Genomic DNA, 24,541 nt, shown 5'->3' with positions numbered 1-24,541 from the left:
ATACTGCCCCCATCACTAATCTGTAAGTGAAAGTAAATAAACACAAGGTCCCACGGCAATTCAGCTCTCCCTGTCCTGTCACCGCAGCACCGTAGAGCATGACTGGCCACTGGTAGCAGACAGAGACGTATGATGAGAATGAACGTCGGAGGTTCACCCGAGTTCATTCTCATAGCGTGGCTCTGTGTCACGGCCTGACTTGCGGTCACAGGTGAAAGACTTCAGCTGTGACCGGAAATCACCTGAGTGACGGCACCGCTTATCATGTGGCTCACGTCAGTCAGTGAGGTGATTTGCTGTCACAGGTGGTGGAGTCCAGCTGTGGTAGTGACTAACCTGAGTGACTTCACCGCTGATAATGCTATTCACTTCAGTTGCTGCGTGGAGCTCACAGTGGCTAGTCTTTTTCTATGGCGCTCGCTGTCAGTGTCAGATTTAGCAGTGCTGGAAGGATTGTTGGACCTTGTGTGGATTACGTCGGACCTGGAGGAGTGTTTGATGGGTTAATAAAGTGGTGAAAGAGGGTGTTTTTTGTCTTTTATTTCAAATAAAGTATTTTTCGGTGTGTGTGTTTTATTTACTTTCACTTACAGATTAGTGATGGGTGCGGGTTCTCAGACGACTGACATCACTTAATCTAGGACTTAATGGCAGCCCAGAGCAGCCACTAACTCCTTATTACCAGGGCAATCGGGATGAGCTGGGTAAAGTCGCATCTAATGGATGCTGCAATTCTGGGTGTCAGCTGGCTGATATTTGTAGGCTGGGGGCTCCCAATAATGTGGGTCTCCCCAGTCTGAGAATACCAGCTCTCAGCTGTGTATAGATAGAGAACTGTACGTTATAGACCCGCCCACCAGTGGCTTTGATTGGTTGCAGTCAGACACGCCCCCACGCTGATTGCCAGCTGTCTGACTGCAACCCATCATAGGCTCCAGTGGGTGGGAGCAGCAGTGAATATGAAATGAGCCTAATGAGCGGCCGTCACTTTCAGAAGCAGGAGACTCCATGATCGGTGAGTATGAAGCAGAGAGATTGGAGAATAGTTGGTGACCTGCTTTTTTGTTGACAAACAATGCATCCAAAACGCACAGCTAAACATTTTAATTGCACTTTGACACACCTCATTCATTTCAATGGGTGGAAAATGTTCACAAAACGCAATAAAGTGACATGCTGCTTTTTTAGCCAACGATTTTGACAAATCTTTGTCAAACAAAACGCTGCCGAAAAAAAGCAAAGTGTGGATGGAATTTCTGATATTTGTAGGTTTTGTAATCTACAAGTTTAAGGCACTAACCATGGAGGTTTTTTGTTTTTTGTTTTTTTTTCCTTCTTTTCAATCCCTCTTGAATAGGGATGTCAGATTGTGAGAAGTGTCTTGATCCTTCTATTTTATTTTTCCTGGTCATTGGCTTCAGCTTTGAGTGATTATTTGTGTGGATGTGTTCTGTCGCACAGGTGGCATCAGCTGTGGAGAAATGGAAAGCTGCAATTCGGGAGGCCCAAACTTACTCCCGCATGCACGTGCTGCTTGGGATGTTGGATGCATGCATCAAATGGGACATGTCCTCTGCAAATGCCCGGTGTAAAGTTTGTCGCAAGAAAGGTATTTTCCTGGCTTTGATATATTTTAATGCACTTAAGTTACCACTTTTTTTTTTTTTTTTTTTTTGTTTTGTTATAAGGGATATTCCAAGAATCAAAAGGTCTCCCTTATGCATACGTTATGGATAACGTGCTGATCTGCTGGGACCCCGTGATCCTGTGAGCAGTTCAGATTCCTGAGACCAGGGTACTACCTCCAGAGTCGCATCTTTGAGTGGAGCTGAGGTGCACACCCTCCGCCTGTCCTCCCATTGTGATTGTTGACAGCCAGGAGTGGCGGAGGGCGATACTTGGCTTTCTCCAACAGTCCCTTATTAACAATGAATGAATCAGAATTTGAACATGTGTATCTCATCACCAATCAAGGTGGAGCTCTGCAGAGGTTATTCTTGGGGTCTCTGGGAGTGCCCACTAGTCAGACCCCCAGCAACCAGTTATCCCCTATTCGATGCATTTTGGAATTTGGCAGTTTTTTTTGTTTTTTTTTCCCCCCTTTTTAATATTTAAATGTTGCCTTTCCATCTGCCTAGGTGAGGATGACAAATTGATCCTCTGTGATGAGTGTAATAAGGCATTCCATCTCTTCTGTCTGCGACCTGTGCTACTTAATCTACCTGATGGAGAATGGCTATGCCCGGCTTGTCAACCAGCAACATTTAGGCGTAGCTCTCGGGGCAGGTAAGTTATTACAGATCAGCAAAGTTCTCATATGAAGTAGTTAAAATAAAGCCCCTAAAAGGACTGTGCTCAGATTTTCTTGAGCTGCTGATAGGTATGCAGTTGCCTTAAGTTTCCTTACTGTCAGGTTTTTAGCATGGCAAGATCTCCACCTTGAGTGAATGCTCTGAGTGGCAGAGCTATAATATTAAAACTAAAGCCCAGCACATGTTCAGCTGTCAGTGGTTTCTTTTGGAGTCTACACTGTATAAACAAAGATAACAGGGCATTTTAACAAGCACACAGGTCTGGGCAGTGAGAGCCTTGATTGTGGAAGCTGAGGTCTGGTAGTTTTGTAAGACTTATAGCTGCAACTCTTCAGGAGATGATGGGAACTGAAGAGATGATGAGATGAGAACTGAGCACTCTTCAGGGTCTTGAGACAAAGCTCCATGGGAAAACTAGCTGTACACTATAAAAGAAACAAGTTCTCATTGCAGGATGACAATAGATGGCAGCATGTTGTGTCCTAAAGCAATTTTAAGACATTGAGCATTTGCCCTGTAGAAATTTGTCATTAAAGAGCGTTCACCACAGTTGGTGGCTGCTGTATTTTATCTGTGATACTTCCGTGATTCCCTGCCCAACCGTGCGTCTCTGAACCTGGCCATAATGGCCCTCCACAGCAAGAACCACTTTGTATCAACCTTGTATGTGAACAAAAGATACCGCGTGTCAGTTTTAATCCTGAATGCCTGCTTAGCCAAGTCATATGCTCTCTTCTGGGATGTGTGTTTTTTAACTGCATTTTATTTTTCTTTGTGTAAAGAAATTATGCTGAGGAGTCCAGTAATGATGATGAGGAAGAGGAAGAAGATGAAGAAGAGGAGGAGGAAGAGGAGGAGGATGAAGAGGAGGCAGAGAGTGACGATGACCAAGAGGTGGTTGGACTAAGATGTAAGTGCATATTACTTTTCTGAAAAGGAGTGAGGTTTATTTCCACAACAGTGAGATATCACGGAGATTGCCTACATGGGTTGCGAGACTTGTAAGAAGCCGATAATAATTAATAATAATAATAATATTTTATTCATTTATATAGCGCTATTAATTCCACAGCGCTTTACATACATTGGCAACGCTGTCCCCATTGGGGCTCACAATCTAGAGTCCCTATCTGTATGTCTTTGGAGTGTGGGAGGAAACCGGAGAACCCGGAGGAAACCCACGCAAACACAGGAAGAACATACAAACTCCTTGCAGATGGTGTCCTTGGTGGGATTTGAACCCAGGACCCCAGCGCTGCAAGACTGCAGTGCTAACCACTGAGCCACCATGCCGCACATGTGTACTCAAACTCCAAGTCTAAACTAGTGTCTTATTCAGGTCTGAGAAGTGCTTTAAACACTTAAAAACCAGTGTACGGGCCTAAGTGACAAGGTATTTACTCCTATTTTCCACACGTGGGGATTTAATGGTCATAATTTGCCAAACTATCCAATTAACCTTCCATTTTTAGTTTGCTATGACCCATTAGTTCCTCTGAACTTTTTTTTTTTGTTTTTTTTTGTTTATGCTAGTATATTAATCCATGTTAAAGAGAACATTTTTGCCTCCTGGCTATCCTTCAGAGCTCATCTGGGGGTGTATTTGGACCCTACAGCTACTGCTGGATCCAGAAGAGGAAGCACTGTTGGCACTTCTTAGGGGTACTTCTCACATAGCAAGATCGCTGCTGAGTCACATTTTTTGTGACCTCATTAGCGATCTCGCTGTGTGTGACACTGAGCAGCGATCTGGCCCCTGCTGTGAGATCGCTGCTCGTTACACACACTGCTGGTTAATTTTTTTTTGGACATTGCTCTCCCGCTGTGAAGCACACATCGCTGTGTGTGACAGCGAGAGAGCAACAATCTGAATGTGCAGGGAGCCGGCTTCTGGCAGCCTGCGGTAAGCTGTAACCAAGGTAAATATCGGGTAACCAAGCGAAGCCCTTTGCTCGGTTACCTGTTATTTACCTTGGTTACTAGCGTCCGCCGCTCTCGGGCTGCCAGTGCTGGCTCCCTGCACACGTAGCCAGAGTACACATCGGGTAAATAAGCAAAGCGGTTTGCTTATTAACCCGATGTGTACTCTGGCTAGGAGTGAAGGGAGCCGGCGCTATGCTGTGTGCGCTGGTAACCAAGCTAAATATCGGGTAACCAAGCACTTGGTTACCCGATATTTACCTTAGTTACCAAGTGCAGCATCGCTTCCACGCGTGGCTGGGGGCTGGTCACTGGTGAGATCTGCCTGATTGACAGCTCACCAGCAACCATGTAGCGACGCACCAGCGATCCTGACTAGGTCAGATCGCTGGTGGGATCGCTGGAGCGTCGCTAAAGTGTGATGGTAGCCTTATACTATATAGATTGCGCTTGGTCAGCGCTGTATATACAGCGATCAGGAAGGCAGAAATGGTATTAAATGGTTTCTGTTTTTTGTATGGGGAAGTCCATCCATGGCTGACAGCAGTCTACCTGCTCCTGCAGCTGCATACTCTGCAAGGACGTTTTAGGACTAATCACCCCAATTCCTACCTCACCTCTGGACTTAAATTATTTTCAGACCGCCCATAGACTTAAACTTAGAAACTAATTCAATATTTAACTTAAGGGTGGTTGACTACTCCTTGCTCTTGGATTCCTCCTCTTAAAGGGAATCTGTCAGCAGGGTTTTGCTCCCTCATCTGAGCGCAGCATAATGTAGAGACAGAGACCCTGATTCCAGCGATGTGTCACTTACTGAGCTGTTTGCTGTCATTTTGATAAAATGAATGTTTTCTATGCTGCAGATCTAGGAGTTATACAGAGATCATGGATATGCTGGACTACCTGGCAGCACACCAAGTAGTCCTGTAATGATCTACTGCTGATCAGTGATTTTATCTAAAATACACTAAGCTCAATAAGGCCCCTTTCACACATCAGTTTTTTTGCCATCAGTCACAATCCGTCGAATTTTGAAAAAAAAAAACGGATCTGATGACGCCGCTGGATTTATTTATTTTTTTCTCGGATCCGTCGAAAAATGTTTGTCGGACAGACGAAGGCCAAAGTAACGTTTTTTGTGTACATTGAAAAAAATGGACAGTGACTAATCCGTCGCCAACCGTCATTTAGTAGAATGGAAGCCTATGGGCGCAGGATCCGTCGTTATCTGTCAAATGATGGAATCTGGCAACAGATTCTGTGGTGTTTTTTTTTGTTTTTTTGTTTTTTTTTTTTTTTTTTTTTACTGAGCATGCTCCAATTTATCATTTAGCCCCCAGCTAGTCGGATCTGTCAGTTTAGCCACAATCTACGATGGATCCATCGACCCGTCGAGAAAACTAATTGTGACTGATGGCAAAAAACTGATGTTTGAAAGGGGCCTGGAATCAGGATCTCTACCCCTACATTATGCTGCTTTCAGATTAGGTGGCAAAAACCTGGTGACAGGTTTAAGGAGGCTTTCTTATCTTGTCATAAGATTCTCTGGTTTGCCTGCTGGGTTCATGTAAGGGCTGTCAGCCGAGTGCTCCTGTGATCTGACAGGGCTGTGTTTAAAGCCTTTCTCAGACCTGAATAAGACGCTAGTTTAGACTTTTAGCAAGCCGATAATACTGTACTCAAACTCCACAAGTCTCGCAAGCCATGTCTATGCAGGTCTGGCAGTGGCTTTTCAGGAGACTATGCATTCAGCACTCTGAAATCTAAGGCTATGTGCCCACGGGAGCTTGTTTGTGCGGATTTTGCCGCGGAAAACCTGCGGATTTTTCTGGATTTTTCCAGATAAATCCGCAGGTTTTAGCATGTATAGTCACTCCCCATGTTATCCTATGGGACATGGGGAGTGCGGTGTCCACGCTGCGGAAAGTGCTGCTGCCGAACATGCTGTGGATGTAGGCATCCGCATGTATAATTGCATGTCAATTATTCATGCGGAATTACCTGCGGAAGTCCCTGCCCTCCGCTATGGAGATAAGAGGCCGGGACGTCTGCAGGTAAGCCACATGAATCTCTGCATGTTTCCCACAGCTATTCTGCTGGAATCTAGCAGCTAAAAATAGCTGCGTACGCCGGCGGGAAACATGCGCTTGTACCTGCAGATACATCCGCAGGTACGAGCGCTTGTGGGCACATAGCCTAACATGCCAGATCCATATTTCCCCCAACAATAAATTGTCCGGGGCTCCCATACACATAGCATATTAGATTGTTGGCCGAACCTTCTGTGGGTGGCTTCAGCTGAAATGAATCTTGTATATGCAGGGCATCTGAGTGTATTTGCACTGGAAGATTATCGGGAAACAAGCATTTCCGGATGTCTTCACATTAATCGTGCAGTGTAGTCTGCCAATCACATCGTGAACAAGCAAAACTCTTGTTCATCTGGTGAAATGATCTTTCAGCCTGCCTAATAGTCGCTCTTGGCACCACATTGTCCTCTAATAGGCTGGTGCACTGATCCCACATGGTGACATTCATAGTGAAAACTATAGCGCAACTACATTTTGCTACATCTTTATGCTAGAGTCAATGGGGTTGTGTTGTGACTCCGAGGGTAGTGTGACGAAAAGATTAAAAAAGGGAATAAGAAAAAAATAGGTTAAACTTGTTGCGGCTAGCTCGTCACAGTGCCCTTCACGGTCGTAATATGAACCTGTTCACTTGTATTGTGCTGAGCGATCCATGGTTGTGACGGTTGTCGTGGTTAAACTCTGCACCCCCCAGCCTTACATAATCTGCTGAGCGCAGTGACTGCCTCCGTGCAGAACCATCTGTATGATCGATCTAGCAGATTTACTTCAGAATCCAATATAATAAAACGTAACATTTATTTCTTATTAAAAATGTGGCTAAGGTGAAATATATCGCAAAGGCACCGCACAAAATGGCTGTAGTTGCAGAACTATGCATTTTGCCTGTGTCTTAACCATGATTAAGAGAATCAAAATGCAAAGGTCTGCAGCTACAGCTGTATTGTGCGGAGCCTTTGTGATATATATATCACTTTGTCAATATTTTTTGTATTTTAAGAAGAAATACATTTTAAAGTGTTATTACATTGGACGCTGAAATAAATCCTCTTGATCAATAAACCTTTCATATTGCTGAGGCTGCTCCAGGCAGATCCGTGTAGAAGCCTCTGCATCAAGAAGGTGGACCACATATTAAGCTGTCTGTCTGTGTTTGTTTTTGTTTTGTTTTGTTTTTTTTTCTTTTTTTTCCTTCCTTCCTTGATCTGTATGATTGGTCCATCTGAACAGGTTGCTAAATGGCCAATCAGCAGTCGTTTAACCCCTTAACGACCTTGGGCCGTAACGCTTAGGTTGTACCGGTCATAGTGTAATCACCTGCAGCTGCGGACAGCCACCGGTGATCTGCGCACATGTCAGCTGAGTTGAACAGCAGACAATGTGTACCTCATAGGCACAGGTGGATCCGTGATCCACTTGCGCCTGTTAACCCCTTGAACCACAATCTCAAAATGTGACATCACTATTTAAATCCCCGGAGCTGTAAATCTTCACTTACCTGGCTCAATCGGCGGTGCTGTGACGTGATAACTGAAAGCCGATGGTTCTTATGGTAGCACATGGTCAGGTGATGACTCCTGTAGCTAGCATGAGTCACTTCCTTTTTTTACCCGGCCGAGTGCTGCCAGTGAAAGAGGTGAGCATTTCTAGTGATCAGAGCTGTGCACCTGTGATCAAAAGAAATGAACGAGCGATCAGACTGCTGATCCCTATAGTCCCCTAGGGGGACCAGTAAAATAAAAACTTTAAAAAAAAAAGTTTTAAAAAATAAAAAACCTAAATTTTCATTTGCCCCATTGAAAATTAAAGGGTTAAAATAAAAAATATACACACATTTTGTATCGCCGCGTTTAGAAATGCCCGATCTATCAAAATATAAAATCAATCTGATCGGTAAACTGCGTAGTGGCAAAAAGAATCCAAGCAACAAAATTATGTTTTTTGGTCGCCACTAATTTTGTGCAAAAGGTAATAACAGGCGATCAAAACGTAGCATCTGCGCAAAAATGGTATAATTAAAAATGTCAGCTCGCGATGCAACAAATAAGCAATCACTGAGCCCCAGATCCTGAAAAATGAGAACACTATGTACGGGTCACGGAAAATGGTGCAAAAAGTGCTCCACTTTTTTGGACAAACTCCTGAATTTTTCCTTTAACCCCTTAGATAAAAGTAAACCTATACATATTTGGTGTCTAAGAACTCGTACCGACCTCAGGCATCACACCAACATATCAGTTTTACCATATAGTTAGCACGGTGAATAAAATATCCCAAAAGCAATCATTGCACTTTTTTTGCAATTTTTCCGCACTTGGAATTTTTTTTGCAGTTTTCCAGTACATCTTATAGTAAAACTTATGCTTTCATTTAAGTCCAACTCGTCCCGCAAAAACAAGCCCTTACATGGCAAGATTGACGGAAAAATAAAAGTTACGGCTCTCGGAAGAAGGGGAGCAGGAAAAAAAAATTGCCCGGTTTGAAGGAGTTACATGCTTCTGCCTACTGTGAATGCACCCTTAATGTAAATGTTGGTTTCTATATTTAGGTCTAATGATGGATTGTTGGAAAGTTGGTATCAGATACTGATCCGTGCATCCTAAAGGATAAGGGGGTGCATTATGGAAGATGATTTGTGAGGTTTAAGGATTTTCTGGATAAACATTGCTCTTATTGTATGAGCCATGTAGGAGATGAAAGCTGTGCAGCTATAAATACTGCTGATTATAGGCCTTAGTATCTAGTTCTTGATTTTTACTAATGTGCTTTTAACCTGCAACAGAATTGTAAGCAGAACTGTGCAAACAGGCGCAAATAGGGTCTTACCAGGTATACAAAAGTGGCGTAGAAGCGGGAGAAACACTCACCTTATCAGGTTGTGCAAATCACAACCCCTCAACAAGTATGATAGTAACGTGGTCGGCAGCAGTCCCGTAGCGTTAGACTGGTTTGCAGAGTAGAAAGAACGGGTTTGAATACTGCGCCAAAACCACAGATTCACCAAGAGTTTGGAAGAATCTCTTTATTCACATAGGTCTACGCGTTTCAGGGACATCTCTGTCCCCTTCTTCAGGACAAATATAAGGAGTAAATATTTACTCATATTTGTCCTGATGAAGGGGACGGAGATGGGTCTACGCGTTTCAGGGACATCTCCGTCCCCTTCATCAGGACAAATATAAGGAATAAATATTTATTCCTTTTGTCCTGATGAAGGGGACGGAGATGTCCCTGAAACGTGTAGACCTATGTCAATAAAGGGATTCTTCCAAACTGAGTCTGTGGTTTTGGCGCGGTATTCAAACCCGTTCTTTTTAACCTGCAACAGACTGAACATTTCTTCAGTGACAATCCCAGTTGCTGATATCTGAATAATGTATTTGACTTTTGTACAATTTTTCCTATAAATATCCCAACATTGTCACATTTTGTCATATGTGGGCAATTAATGTTACTGGAAATGATTAAGCCGTTTATTTAGACAGTAAATACATTGTGCAGTGAATGTATATTCCTGGATATACTCTGGGTGACCAGCCTCACCTCGGTTTGTTTCCGATTTACCCTTGTGGTCCCGTCTCGCTGATAAGAAGTTAAACCAAGCAATAAGCTTTGCAATCCTGAGGGATTTCGGAGAATGGGGAATTGTTGGCCCGCGCACACACGGAGCGCCTGCATGGCATGCTGTCGGCCGTCGTTTCATTTACAGGAGACACGTTTGTATGCGAGTGTGGGACATGAAGATGAAAGCGGAGGGATCGGACAGGATCAGCATTTCTGTGACAGCCGCCCCTGTGGAGAATGCAGTTACCGGGAGGCAGAAGTTAAAGTTCACTGTTTAGACCGATGGTGGTAACACGACACGTGTTTGCCCCCTACTCTGTCAGTCAAGTTCTCAATGATTAACTTGGCAACTGTGACATCCCGCTGTGTGGCCCTCTTTTTGTTTTCCAGCCTACTCATGTCTCACCGGCAGCAGCTGTGTCACAGCCATTAATTCAGGAGGGGGATACTGTGGGGAACAAATGTGTTATATTTTTCTTCCCCTCCTTCTATTCCTCCCATTCCCAGTTGTCTACAAGGATCAATTGTAATTCTATGGAAACTTTCTACTCCATCTACTGTGATGGTGGCAGTGGTTCTCATTCCTTAGTGAAGTGTCGCTGAAGTGAATTGTCATATTGAATCTAATTTTGATTCCTTTTTAGTGCGATCTCACAAAGCAACTAAAGCAAAGCCTAAAAAACCTATTATCATACCCCCACCTAAACGCCGTGGGCGGCCACCAAAAAATAAGTCCGCCAAAACGTCACAACGGCACACTGAAGAGGAGAATGAAGCAGATGTAGAAGAGGTGGTACGTGAAAGTCCTTTCAATCTTTGATATTTTTTTTTGTGTGTCCTTTGTAATAAGGACGGTATGAACTTGATAAGAGATGTGGCGCTATAGCAGAATTAATCTCATATGTGCTGGTTTAGGCATGAGCGGAACACTAAGGCCATGTGCCCACGGGGAAAGTGTCCGGCGGATATATCCACAGGACATTCTGCAGGAGCTCCCAGAAATCCGCAACACGACTTTGTCCGAGTTGTGCTGCATTTTTGGTGCGGAGGTCCTGCAGATATGCTGCGGGCATTCTGCATTGAGGATACAGTACCATGGCTTGGGCACTGCATACTCAATAGAGAACAAGTGCTTGAGTGATCGGTGAGTTCATACTTGGGGCTGATTCACACATCCGACATTTCGCCGGATCCGGCACACCCCAGTACAGTGTAATACAGTACAATGGCATCGTGGCACGCTTCGGTCACAGGACAGCATATCGCGATGCCATTGTACAGTATTAACACTGTACTGGAGTGTGCCGGATCCGTCAATCCAGCGAAATGTCGGATATGTGAAATGGTCCTTACCTGTATCGCACAGCAACTTGGTTTCCGGCCGGCTCCTGGATGAGCTCTGGTTGTCAGATGACTAGAGCTCGGGCGCTCACATGACCGCAGCTCGTGCAGGCCCCCGCCCACCTCTTGCAGCCCCTTCCTGGCTCCATCTTTCTCTTCTACACCGAAGGAAGAGTCTCCGATGTTTTCAATCAAGGCATGTAAGAATAGAGATCCGCATGGAACAATCCGCAGGAATAATTGACATGCAGTTACGTGTGCCTGTGGGAAATCTGCAGCATTTTCCGCAGCCGCAAAAACCGCAGCATTGATACAGCACTCCCCAAATCCCATAGGATAACATGGGGAGTGTCTGTACTTGCATACTTGTCTGGAAAATCCGCAGGTTTTCTGTGGCAAAATCCGCAGGTATTTTCTCCCGTGGGCACAGGGCCTAAAGGAAGTGAACAGTTCCAGTCTTCAGTAATAACATTCTTAAAGGGAACATGTCCGGTTCAATATGAATGCAGAGCAACAAGCAGTTCTGGGTGCATATTGCTAATCCCTGCCTAACTGTCCCGGTATACACTAGCATAGATAAAGAGATCTATAGAAAAAGTATTTCTAAAGATCTTTTATCGTATGCTAATGAGCTCGGGGACTAGTCCAAAGGGCGTTAGTTCCCCGTGCTAGTTGCCTCCATTAGCATTATAGCACTCCCCTGTGGGCGTGCAAACATGCTAATGAAGGTGCAGCATCAGAGGATGATCTCACTCACCTCTCCGCTGCCATCGCGTCTGACTCCTGGACTTCGGCTCAGTGCGCTTGATCCCGGACTTCCGGTTATGCGCACTACATGTGTTTAAAGCCGTGAGGCGTACACCCGGCTTCATAGTGTGCATGACCGAAACTCCGGGGTCATGAGCACTGAGCCGAAATCCAGTGTCGGACAGCGATGGCAGCGGAGAGGTGAGTGATCATCCTCTGACGTTGCACATTCATTAGCATGTTGGCACACCCACAGGGGCCAAACAGGGCGTACTAACGTGCTAATGAGGGGCGACTGGCCGGGGAACTCTCAGGGAACTGGTCCCCATGCTCATTAGCATTTGGTAAAAGATCTTTAGAAATACTTCTTCTAAAGATCTCTTTACCTATGCTAGTGTATACAGGGACGGTTAGGCAGGGATTAGCAATATGCGCCCAGAACTGCTCGTGGTACTGCGTGCGTGCATATTGCATCCGACAGGTTCCCTTTAAGCAAAGTTACATATGGTGCAAGTGTTTAATGGAGACTATATAAACCTAGTTTCTTGCCAATTCATAGAGTAACCTTGAGTAAGCAAATTATTCCTGTATTTACCCAGCTCCCTAATCTGTGCCACTCAATGTTACAGGGGTTACCCTGCCAGGCCCTACAATCCTTGTTCTTCTCAGCAAAGATAAGCCAAGCATTTTTCTGCCAGTTCCAATCTGTTTCCCCAGCCTGACTCCAGAGTAAAGACCTGTGGCTGCTTGTTCTAATAAATGTATTGGGACAGTGGTAAAGACGCATACTAGAGCAGACCTCTGTGCCTACTCATCACAGCTTTTTAAACCATAGTCTGTGGTGGTAAGTGTGAATAGTTAAAGGGAATCGGTCAGCAGGTTTTTGTTACATCATCTGACTGCAGCATGATGTAGGCAGAGATCCTGAATCTAGCGATGACCACCTAGCTTACTGGGTGCAGCCGTTCTGGCACAATCCGAATCTTTAGATCTGAGAGCTGTCCCACCCACACCAGGCTCTTGTACATTGACAGGTGTCAATCACAGGGGGAGACGTGTCTGACTAGTGTGCGTATGATATTGTAGTCCGGGAAATGCAGAGTTGCTGCTTAAACAAACATAGCAAATAAACATATCGGACTGTGACAAGACAGGTATTCCTGAACTTTCTTTAACTCTTGCAGCATGCTGGCTTCAGCTTACATAAACAGAATCTGTCAGCAGGTTTTTGCTAACGATCCCAGTGTTATTCTTTAATGTACGATTTTCTCTCTACCAGATACGACAGAGCAAACCAATCTCCAGGCGCCAAAACCAAGAGCTTCAGAAGTGTGACGACATCTTATGTAAGCTCATAAAGTATCGCTTCAGCTGGCCTTTCAGGTTAGTGCATCTTTAAATAGAATTGTAAAACCTAGAAGTACAAATATTGTAGTATGATACAAGTTAAGCGTTGTGCTGTAGTGTAAGCAAATAAAATAAAAACTAAAATTTGGGGTCTTTTTGGCCTAGATTATGTCAGATTTTACTTTGGATGCTTTGGGAAAATAATTCAGAGTTTTGCACCTGTAGTTTTAAGCCAAAACCAAAAGAGAAGCTCCAAGTTTGACATAAAAATACAGATTCAAAATAATGAAAGTGAACTTGGCCTGGCTTAAGAAAATGCTAATGGGTTTTGTAGACCAATCATAAACTTCATGGCCCTAAACAGCACACATTTTGGATAAACCAATCTCTAACCGAATCGTCAATCTGTATTTGGTGCAAAGTTTTGTGTTTTTTAAATGTTACATTTTTATTGAAAGAGAGACAACCAAATGAAGTACAGTGGAACCTTGCTTAATGAAAACAATCTGTTCTGGGACTGTGCTTGTTAACCAAGTTACTCGTAAGGCAAGCAAGATTTCCCATAGGAAATCATTGCAATGCAAACAATTCGTTCCACAACGTGTTAAATTTCCCATCCTGGTTCCCTATTCTGTCATTCCACACATGCACAAACACGTACAAACACACACAAACACACATGCACGCACACGCACATATTATATGCTCACCTTATCTTCCGCTCCATCACCGGTCTCCTGGGACTTGCTGTTCTCTGGTACGGGGCCGGGCTGTGTATCGCGTTACCATCGCGACGAGGGAGGAACTTCCCAGCCAGAGCGCTGACTTCAAAGGCAGAGCTGCTTGCCTCTGATTGGCCAACGCGCTGCCTTTCAGTAGCGTCGACCGGAAGTTCCTCCCTCGTCGCTATGGATGCCGATACACAGCGTGGACCGGAGCGCAGCGGCGAACTACAGGACCCAGGAGGCCGGCGATGAAACGAAAGGTACACATATTATGTTATATTATATGTTCACCTTGCCTTCCGTTCCATTGCGGGCCTCCTGGGTCTTGTAGTTCGCCGCGAGGACGACGCGATGTGCCCAGGAACTACAAGAACCATGAGACCGGCGGTGGAACGGAAGGTAAGGTGAGCATAATACTGTATGTGCGTGTTTGTGTTTGTGCGTACATGTGTGTGTTTGTGTGGACTGTAAGTGCGGGTCAGATCGCGGTGGATGGACGGAACCGGAAGTGTGTGCAGTGAGGATTTCGCTCGTACAGTAAAGCTTTCTCGTAAAGCGGGTTACAAATTTACAGAAAGCTTTGCTTCTTAAGCGAAATTCTCGTTAAGTGGGTTACTCGTTAAGCGAGGTACCACTGTATAATCCAAAAAATAAATGGGGGAGTGAGGGCGGAAAAGGGAAGGACAAGCATTGTAGCTATAGAAAGGGTCTGGGAGGGACATGGAGAAATAAAACAACTTGAGGAAAACCTAATCCACTTATCTATTTATTTTTTTATTTTTTTGAGCCAGAAGTGGATTGGAAAATATGTATGGAAGTGTTAGTTTTAGTTTTTTTTTTCCCCTGATTTATCCACCTCTGGCTTGTCAAAAACTGCATTTGTTTCCAGCACTATGTACTTCCATTGGGGGAAAAAAATCATTACTTGTAGACTCAAACACTTTTTGAAAACTAATGTCCTACAAGAAAGTGTATCTTTTAGCTACAATAAGCAATTTAGATTATGCCTTTTTATGACTTTCTTCTCATTGTGTTGTTCAGAGAGCCAGTGAATACCGATGACGATGAGGGCTACCTAAACGTAGTAGCCACACCTATGGACTTCCGGACCATGCAGAGCAAGTGCTCCTGTGGCAACTATCAGACCGTGCAGGAATTTCTTAATGATCTCAAAATGGTATTTGGAAATGCCGAGCTGTACTACGAGCCGGGAAGCCAGCAACTATCCTGCCTAGAAAAAACTGAGCAGTGTGTTAAAGACCTCCTTGGAAAACACCTTCCAGGACACGCTTACCAGAGGAGGCATCGCAAGCACCAGGCTCCTGAGCCCGAGCCAGAAAGTAATGGCAGGGAGCGCAAACGGAAGAAATAAGAGGGTGTAAATATAAAGGAGGGAGTGTGGGCAGATTTCAGAGAGGGATAGGATCTGTATGTTGAGAGAGAACTGGAAGTTTACCCATATTTTAGAGACCAAACATGTTTTCTTATCATGTGTGGGAGGTTCAGTGAGGATTCAGATGTATGGTGTCATCCCCTTTCCCCTCTTGGACGTGTGCTTCACCCATGTGATCCTCAATTACTGTAACATCGAAGAAGACAGTCACTGGCTTCTTGGTTCCAAACTCTTTTGATGTTACTGATTTGAATCACTTAAGGTTAAGTCTTAGAACCACCATTGGCTCCATCTTTGTTGGTGTGGAAGCTGTGCACACTTCTGTTAAAGGCACTTACTGGGGTGTCCAGCCAGAGAGCAACACGAGGACTGATGTTCATAGCTGTGGGTTCTACAAATCATGACCTCTTATACTGCTGCATTATGGGCAATCAACTCCAGGACTCTTCATTGTGTTTATAAGGATGTCTGCACTCCATACCTATAGTATTTAGAGATCTCATGCCAACTATTTGTACGATTGCCCCAGATCCCCACAGGGAGGTGTCTCTGCAGCTGGATAATACCCTAATAGAATCACCAGCATCCCCAACTCTACCTGCCTCCCTGTATGTAAATGTTACCAGCAAGGACTGATAGAGATTGGAAGATTCCTATGTTCCCCTCCCTCAAGGAAGGAATTTTCATTTTAATCTTATTTTCTGCCGACACAGGTATCCAACCGTCAAAGAGAAAGTTAATTACTTTTTTTTTTTTTTGTGCAGTTTTTATTTTGTACTGACTTTCCCTTTTCTAGATATTCAATGTTTGCTTGTGATCTTGTATAAAGGGAGACTGTCTGGGTTTGGCACATGTACAGTACAGTTTATATGAAAACAAGTGTTTGCCTTTATTAATATTAAAACAGAAGGAACCACGTATTCCTATTGTCTGGATCATAACTATCGGCATTGGTTTCAACATGCTTTCATTTGTTTCATGCTTCATTCATTACATTAAAAAGTGTTTTCATTTAGAAATAAGTCTTTATCTTTCCATGAATGCCCATGCAAAGCAGGTAATGTATATCTTTCTACAGTGTTAACCAGTAAAAAAAAATGCATAAGCATGTATTTACGAGGAACACTGGAAAAAGTTTAAAGAGAATCTGTCACTAGGTATTTTTTACACTATATGAAAGCGTCATGATGTAGGGGCAGAGACCCATATTCCAGTCTTACTGGGCTACTTACTTCAGTGCCTTTTTTTTATTTATTATTATTATTTTTTATTTTTTTTTTTAATACTGCAGATCTTTGTATAGCCCCTCCTACTCACCTGATTGACAGCTTTCTGCCTATGCATTGTACACATGAAGTGGTCAGTGGTAGAGTTGGGTTATATACAGCTCATGAATATTGAGAACTAAATGGCAGCATGTTTTAGTCCTCCGGAGATAAGATCACTGCTTTATCACTAGATTATCACAACAGAAAGCAGCTCAGTAAGTGACACATCGCTGGAATCAGTGCTTCTACGTTATGATGCTCTCCGATTAGGTGGCAGAAATTTAAGATTCCATTTAAGTGGTCTGCCTACCCTAATATCTTAGGTATGGACTTCAATATCGATTTATTTTTTTATTTATTTTTTTTCCTTCCCCCTTAAGTTACATTTTAACTCCCCGCAACTGAAGTCTTATATGCCTCCCAAAATGTGCAACAATTATTTGATCACTTAGTAGTCTATAACTTTTCTGTTTGCTATAGTTGATTGACTCTCCGAGCACTGCCTTCTGGTGATCTGATGAACTGGTTTTTATACATGGCAGCCAAGCAGTTCAGAGGAAGCTGCCTGTTATCACAGATGAGCACAAATAAAGAGTAACGGAGTAAGCTTTTAGTAAAATAAAGGTGCTGATGTGCATATCCATTTTAATCTGGTACTCTGATAATCTGAACTTTCACTTAAAGGCTATGTGGTGCGCACGTTGCGTACAGTCACTGCAGAATTTTCTGCAGCGATCTGAAGAGCACATGTGCGCTTCAAATCGCTGCAGAAAATGTCCGTAGAGAAAAAAAGCCGATTCCATGCGCTCTGCCTGCAGCGCCATAGACAGAGCAGGAGCTGCCGGCAAAGCGCACGGAAGAAGTGACATGTCACTTCTTAGAACGCAGCGCTTCGGGCAGCAGCCGAAGCGGTGCTCGCTAAGACGCCGTGTGCGCACGGCCCCTGCACAATCTCCATAGACTGTGCAGGGGACGCAGGACGCATGCAGTTACGCTGTGCTACAAAGCGCAGCGTAACTGCATGAATTACGCACACGTGCTCACATAGCATAACGTGAACCATGCTATTGAGTCACACTGCTTTAGCCATTAGCAACATGAATCGAACACTGGCTTTATCATTTCAGCAAAGTATGCTTTGCAATAAAATGCTGCAGTATGTCAGAGAAGACCATGCTTCGCTTTGAGAAACTGGCCGTGGAATGCGTCATGGCTTGCTTGTCTGAAGCTGGTTCCTGGTGGCTTCTCCCTAAAATGACATGTCTCTCCCTGTGAATAAACCTGTATGTTGAGACTTGTCACTTAAAAGGAAGAGATGCCGGGACCTGCCTGTTGGACTAGTCTGCTGAGCAGAGCATGGTCCCCAGATAGCTTTTAACTTCGTTTTCACTGAAACTGAGTTGGACTCGTGGTTATGGCAGCATTAAATAGTAGTCAGTTTGCCTTTTTAGAGAGATCTGACCACTAGTAAAAGGGAGTTGATTATTTCCAGGGCACTTCATTGGGCAGAGGAGGTGGGGGACAGAAACCATGGGTGCATGCTGGTGCCATCAGGAAGCTGTGACTAAGAACTGCAACTGAAAGAAGAAGAATCTCAGAAGGCTACACCCACCTACTGGCATAAAGCTATTCAGTTTGGCTTCATGTTTGCTTTTTAAATAACACAGAGAAATAACAAACCAAAAAAATATAACAAAAAACCCCACTATTGGCAGAAACAAATTACCCATATTCTTATCTATCCTCCAGATGGGGAAAGAGAGGGGGATGGGTCCCTCTATAGTCCTGACGCAAAAGACTGAGAGCACAGTCTGCTAATGGGTCAGGCTGGATCCTCTCTCTCGTCTGGATAGCAGGACTTTTTTCTTCTACTGCAGTTGGTGTTCATGTACACACATGCACACAGTCCTTGCTCTTGGTCTCCTGGTTCCCCACCCTACAGAGCATGGCACATTGCAAAGAGCAAAGACCAAGCCGAAGACCCGGAGTATGAAATGGATCCAGCCTCTCCAGTACAGGCAAGTAAATCTTTTCCCCATTGCATGAGTTCATGATTCCTGTCCTCGGGACCATCCTAGAGTTTCTCTGCTCTCCATACATTTTTGCGTGTCCTTTCTATAAGAGCAAATTCCCATTGGGTCAAACCATTGCAACTTGGGCAGCTCACACTCTGTGACCCACACTTCACTCCCACCCTCTTGTTTTGAGCAAGTTATCCAAGACCAGTGAGTGAGTGACACCCATAAGGTGAGTGAATGAACACACTCTCTCACACCCTGAAGACCGATGTCCATTAGGCAAGATACACCTAGGTTACTTACCAGTAGCCGGTTTTTCCAGAACCCATGACAGCACCACGTGAGAGAGGGATCTGCCCAGCAAGGACAGGGAACCATTCTGAAATAAAAGGGCGGTACCTCTCCCCTTCGTCAGTTGATTACCGAGAATTGAGAGGATCTTCAACAATCGTTAGAACTTAACTCTATCCCCAACTATAACACACATGCACACCCAGAATAGTGCACACCCAGAATAGTGCACACTAAGGGTGAAAAGGGAGGGATTATATGGGTGCTGTCATGGGTTCTGGAAAAACGGCTACCGGTAAGTAACCTAGTTCCCCTCACCCCTGACAGCACCACGAGAGAGATTTTAAGAGAATAACGTATTGGGGAGGGACCACCCTTCTACAAAACGAGAGGTCAGCCGAGGATGATAGATCCAACCGATAGGGACGGAAGAAGGAGAATGTGAGGACCAGGTAGGGGTCCTACAAATCCGGTCAATAGATACCTGCGTCTTCTCAGCCCCGGAGGGTGACACCGCACTGGTGGAATGGGTCCGTATGCCCTCAGGGATGGCAGCCTCACTAGATGAGTAGGCTAAGCAATGGCCTCCCTAATCCACCTAGAGATAATGCAGTTTTACTCCCACAGACCTTTCCTACTACAGTGAGGGCTATGAAAAAGGACTGTGTTTTTCCCACACTGTGTCACTGAGATGTAGAGAAGCAGGGCCCTATTAACTTCCAACGTGTCAATCTGTTTACCCCTGTATTTGTAGGATGGCCGCAAAGGAGGGAGGATTATCCCCTGCGTGCTATGGATTCGAGAGGCGACCATTGGGAGATAGGCCGGGTCAGATGTTAATTGGACCCTATCATTGAATAACTGAGCGTAGGGCTGTACTACCGATAAGGCGTGTAAGCACTAATTCTGCGAGCGAACGTCAAGGCCCCGAGCAAAATAGTCTCTAATGTTAGCAACATCAGGGAGATTTTTTTTGGCAACCGGTTCAAAGGGAGGACTCGTGAGGACGTCCAACCCTAATTTGATCCCCCGGTGGAACTTTCAGGCATGACCTCACAAGCCTAATAACCTTTTAACCCACCGGTTTGCTGCCAGTTTTCCAATGTATAAGGTTCCTAGGGCAGAACATGAACCCGTAGAGTGTACACTGAGAATTCTAGGGCAACCCTGTCTGCAAAAATGCCAATTTGCATGGAATAGGAACTCCTACCCAAGGGACCATTTGTAAATAAGGGGAACTTTTGCCACCCTCTCCCATAGAGTTTAGTGGTAACCGGTTTACGGCTCTTCAGCAAAGAGACTGGGTCAGAGGAGAACCCTTGCGTATCAGCAACAACCTCTCAAGTTCTAAGCTGTGAAATGAAAAAACCCTTTTCCTGCGCAAGGAATACAGGTTAATGCACTAACAGGTCTGGAATCCCCGGCAGAACCTCAGGATCCAGGACAGACATTGTCCTCAGGAGAGAGAACCATGGCCCCTTGGGCCAGAAGGGGGCGAGGGGAAGTAACCTCGCCTGGTCTTCCCCGAGCTATTGTATAACCATCGAGAGCATGACAACAGGGGGAAGGGCATAGGCTATTCCGAAGGTCCATGGAATGGAAGTGCATTCACCGCAAGGGCTGGACTGCTGGGATCACGGAACAAGTGGTCTATATGCCAGTTTAGCCTGGAGGAAACGGGTCCCTCTGCGGCATTCTTCACAGAGCCACTACCGTTGAAAAGATCCGCGGATTCAGGGATCATTCCCCTTGCCGCAGTTGATGGCGCCTGAGGTAATCTGCTGACTACAGGAATGGTTCATCAGGATTCAAAACCACACGCTCACACATCCAAGGCCACAAGCTTACCACGAGACCCTGGAACGAACATTGGTATTTAGAATCCAGTGAATTGTAGAGCCGAGGGGGATTCTGTCCCGCCCAGTAGAGACCGTAAGATGCCAGAATGAGGGATAGGGTGTGTGTGTGTGTGTGTGTGTGTGTTTCCCCCCCCCCCCCCCCCTCCCCGGAGTTTCAGGAAGGAGATGGTAGACTGAGTGACCGACAGCAACCGAACGTGCTGACCCTGGAGGGGGGACAAAGGGAAATTAGTGCTCGTTCTACAGACCCTAGCTTCAGGAGGCGTGAGGGCTGTGCTGCTGCGCTGACCTCCAGCCCAGGGATATCTGTACCTGGAGGCGAGCTTCTCCAGCCGTACCGGCTGGCATCAGCAGTGACCACCTTCCCATGCCGAGGTAGCCAGGAACCCCACAGACAGGTTGCCTATGGACGTCCACCAAAACAGAGAATTCTTGACGGTCAAGGAAAGAATGACGTCCCCTTCGAAATATCCTAAGGGTTTTCTTTTTTTTTTTTTGTTTGACAGACCGGATTTGCCATTGGAGAGCCCTGGAGTGGAACAGGCCCCATGGAGCCACCAGTAAGCACAATATCATAGTGCCCCGCAGGGATATAGCGTGTTTGAGACATGTTGCCATGGCAGAGCGCCCCCAGGGCCTATTCTGACACCTTGAGTATCTACTCTGCTGGAACAAAAGGTATAACCTTTGGAAGGGCTGCTTGGCGTCGGATATGTTCTCCAACGCATCTTCCAGCTGTTTACCAAAAGGAGCAGATCGACATATGGCCCTGAACATAATTCATGCTTGGTTTGCAGGCATACTGGACAGCCCTTCAACCATAATGCCATTCCGGCCAGATTAGACAATCCTGCACAACGGGCTCCCAGCCTAATGGCATCGGCTGACGACTCTGCAAGAATGTCGCTGCTCCCCGCAGCAGTGGTAAGTTTAGAAAAGATTTACTCTCGAGGAGTTTTATCCTTCAGCTGATCTACAATAGTTTGTAGCCAGATCCTGAAAATCACGGGCCGTGCAGGGATTTAGCAATAGCCGGCTTCAGAATTCCAGAATTCCTGCTGATGTTTCCCACAAGTGCGTAAGACTGCCGTCTGCTTCTTTGTGAAGGGCGTCTTACACCTCTTCTAGAGGATTGTGCAACTGCTGCATCGATTCTTGGGCAGTTTTCCCATAATCCTTTTTTTTTTTTTTTTTTTTTTTGCTTCAAAGGGATACGTCTTTTTTGAGGAGGAAGGAGAGTTCCATGTTAAGCCGCGGTCATTCTTCCGGAATAAGTGCTTCTATATAAACGTTTACAGGGAAGGGCCGAATCTTTTGCTCCGTAACATCTTCAAGGGACTTGATAGATTTCTCACCTGTTAGGGCGCCTAGGGGCCCCGACTATCCGAACCAGATTCCCAACATTATCACTGGAGAAGCACGCCTGCCACCCACATCACTATCCGAGGACGAGGAGTCTGAGTGTGAAGAAGCACTGGACAAGGCGGAAAAACAGTCAGTGATGACCGGCTTTGATTTGTCCTGCAGCATGAAAGCCTTCAGGGAATCATACACCTGGGATCTGATGACTGACCTAAGGTCCGATGAAAAGAAACCCCGGGAGAGCCTTCCGCAAATATGGGCTGATTTTTTTTTAATGATTTGCCTGTTTGGCCTCCGAACATGGTGTGTATTATGGCCTCGAAAGAGTTCAATTTCGGTCTCCTCTCACCCGACTATATTCTCCCAGGAATCTACATATTGGTCTAAAGGGGGCTTTACACGGTAGCGATATCGCTAGCAATTTCTAGCGATATCGAGCGTGTAAGTACCCGCCCCCGTCGCGCATGCGATTGTGATCGCTGCCATAGCGAACATTATCGCTACGCAGCGTCACACATACTTACCTGGTCAGCGTCGTCGCTGTGACTGCCGAACAATCCCTCCTTCAAGGGGGAGGGACGTTCGGCATCATAGCGACGTCACCGCAACGTCACTAAGCGGCCGGCCAATCAAAGCGGAGGGGCGGAGCTGAGCGTGATGTAAACATCCCGCCCACCTCTTCCTTCCGCATTGGGGCCGGTGGCAGGTAAGGAGACGTTCCTCGCTCATGCGGTGTCACACACAGCGATGTGTGCTGCCGCATGAGCGATGAACCACAACGCTAAACAACCCTTACCGATTTTTGAGTTTGGGACGACCTCTCCATGGTGAACCATTTTCACCATTTTTGAGGTCGCTGGTAAGTATTACACGCTGCGATATTGTTAACCCCTTAACGACCCATGACGTACTAGATACGTCATGGATCGTGTGCCGGTAAGCCCCGCCCCCTGCCGCCGGCAGGCGTCGGCGAGACGCGCACATATCAGCTGTTATCAACAGCTGATATGTGTGCCTGCTAGCCGCGGGTGGAATCTCTTCCACCCGCGGCCATTAACCCCTTACATTTCGCTGCCAAAGTCTTGGCAGCGATATGTATATGGGCGCCGCCATGACAGTGACTTACCCCGCCCCCACCGGAAGTCACGTGACATGATCACGTGACTTTTGGCGGTTGCCATGGTAGCACAGGGTCATGTGATGACGCCTGTAGCTAACATGAGTCACTTCCTCTCAATGCCGGGATACAGCCGGCATTGAAAGTGAAGCAGCAAATCTGCAGTTCTCAGCTCTGTAGCTGAGATCTGCAGATAGTGCAGAGCGATCGGATTGCTGATCGCAATAGCCCCCTAGGGGGACTAGTAAAATAAAAAAAAAAAGTAAAAAAAAAAGTTTTAAAGAATTAAAAAAAAAATAAAAAACCTAAAAGTTCAAATAACCCCCCTTTCACCCCATTGAAAATTAAAGGGTTAAAAAAATAAAAAATACACACATATTTGGTATCGCCACGTTCAGAAATGCCCGATCTATCAAAATATAAAATCAATGAATCTGATCAGTAAACGGCGTAGCGGCAAAAAAATTCCAAACGCCAAAATTACATTTTTTGGTCGCCGCAAATTTTGCGCAAAATGCAATAACAGGCGATCAAAATGTAGCATCTGCGCAAAAATCGTACCGTTAAGAACGTCAGGTCGAGACGCAAAAAATAAGCCATCACTGAGCCTCAGATCCTGAAAAATGAGAACGCTACGGGTTTTGGAAAATGGCGCAAAATGTGCGCCACGTTTTTTGGACAAGCTTGTGAATTTTTTTTAACCCCTTTAGATACAAGTAAACCTATACATGTTTGGTGTCTACAAACTCGCACCGACCTGAGGCATCATGCCCACACATCAGTTTTACCATATAGTGAACACGGTGAATAAAATATCCCAAAAACTATTGTACAATCCCACTTTTTTTGCAATTTTTCCGCACTTGGAATTTTTTTGCCGTTTTCCAGTACACTATATGGTAAAACTTATGGTTTCATTTAAAAGTACAACTCGTCCCGCAAAAAACAAGCCCTCATATGGCAAGAGTGATGGAAAAATAAAAAAGTTACGCCTCTCGGAAGAAGGGGAGCAAAAAACAAAAACGCAAAAACGGAAAGTGCCCGGGGGCTGAAGGGGTTAATGACGCCGGATGTGCGTCACTAACAATGTGACCCCGACGATCAAACATTAACGATATCGTAGCGTGTAAAGCCCCTTTAAGTGTCGAACAATCGGTAATGCGCTGGACCTGCTTTGGGCTGAG

At 45.3% G+C, this 24,541-nt stretch overlaps 1 protein-coding gene across 1 annotated transcript in view; it reads left to right on the top strand.

The window, feature by feature from the left end:
- Positions 1–16,432, top strand: part of BAZ1B (bromodomain adjacent to zinc finger domain 1B) — a 129,716-nt gene extending 113,284 nt beyond the window's left edge. The window contains exons 14-19 of the mRNA XM_075335360.1: positions 1,462–1,609; positions 2,139–2,286; positions 3,095–3,222; positions 10,534–10,682; positions 13,257–13,360; positions 15,091–16,432. Of these exons, the coding sequence (XP_075191475.1) occupies positions 1,462–1,609; positions 2,139–2,286; positions 3,095–3,222; positions 10,534–10,682; positions 13,257–13,360; positions 15,091–15,421 (1,008 nt within the window). The 3' untranslated portion in view covers positions 15,422–16,432. The remainder of the gene's footprint in view (positions 1–1,461; positions 1,610–2,138; positions 2,287–3,094; positions 3,223–10,533; positions 10,683–13,256; positions 13,361–15,090) is intronic.
- Positions 16,433–24,541: the final 8,109 nt, after the last annotated feature.

This window comes from Anomaloglossus baeobatrachus, chromosome 2 (genome assembly GCF_048569485.1).
Source record: "Anomaloglossus baeobatrachus isolate aAnoBae1 chromosome 2, aAnoBae1.hap1, whole genome shotgun sequence".
In the NCBI taxonomy this organism is placed as follows: domain Eukaryota; kingdom Metazoa; phylum Chordata; class Amphibia; order Anura; family Aromobatidae; genus Anomaloglossus; species Anomaloglossus baeobatrachus.
Note: the sequence above shows the minus strand (reverse complement) of the source record. Positions and strands in the feature narration are given on the sequence as shown.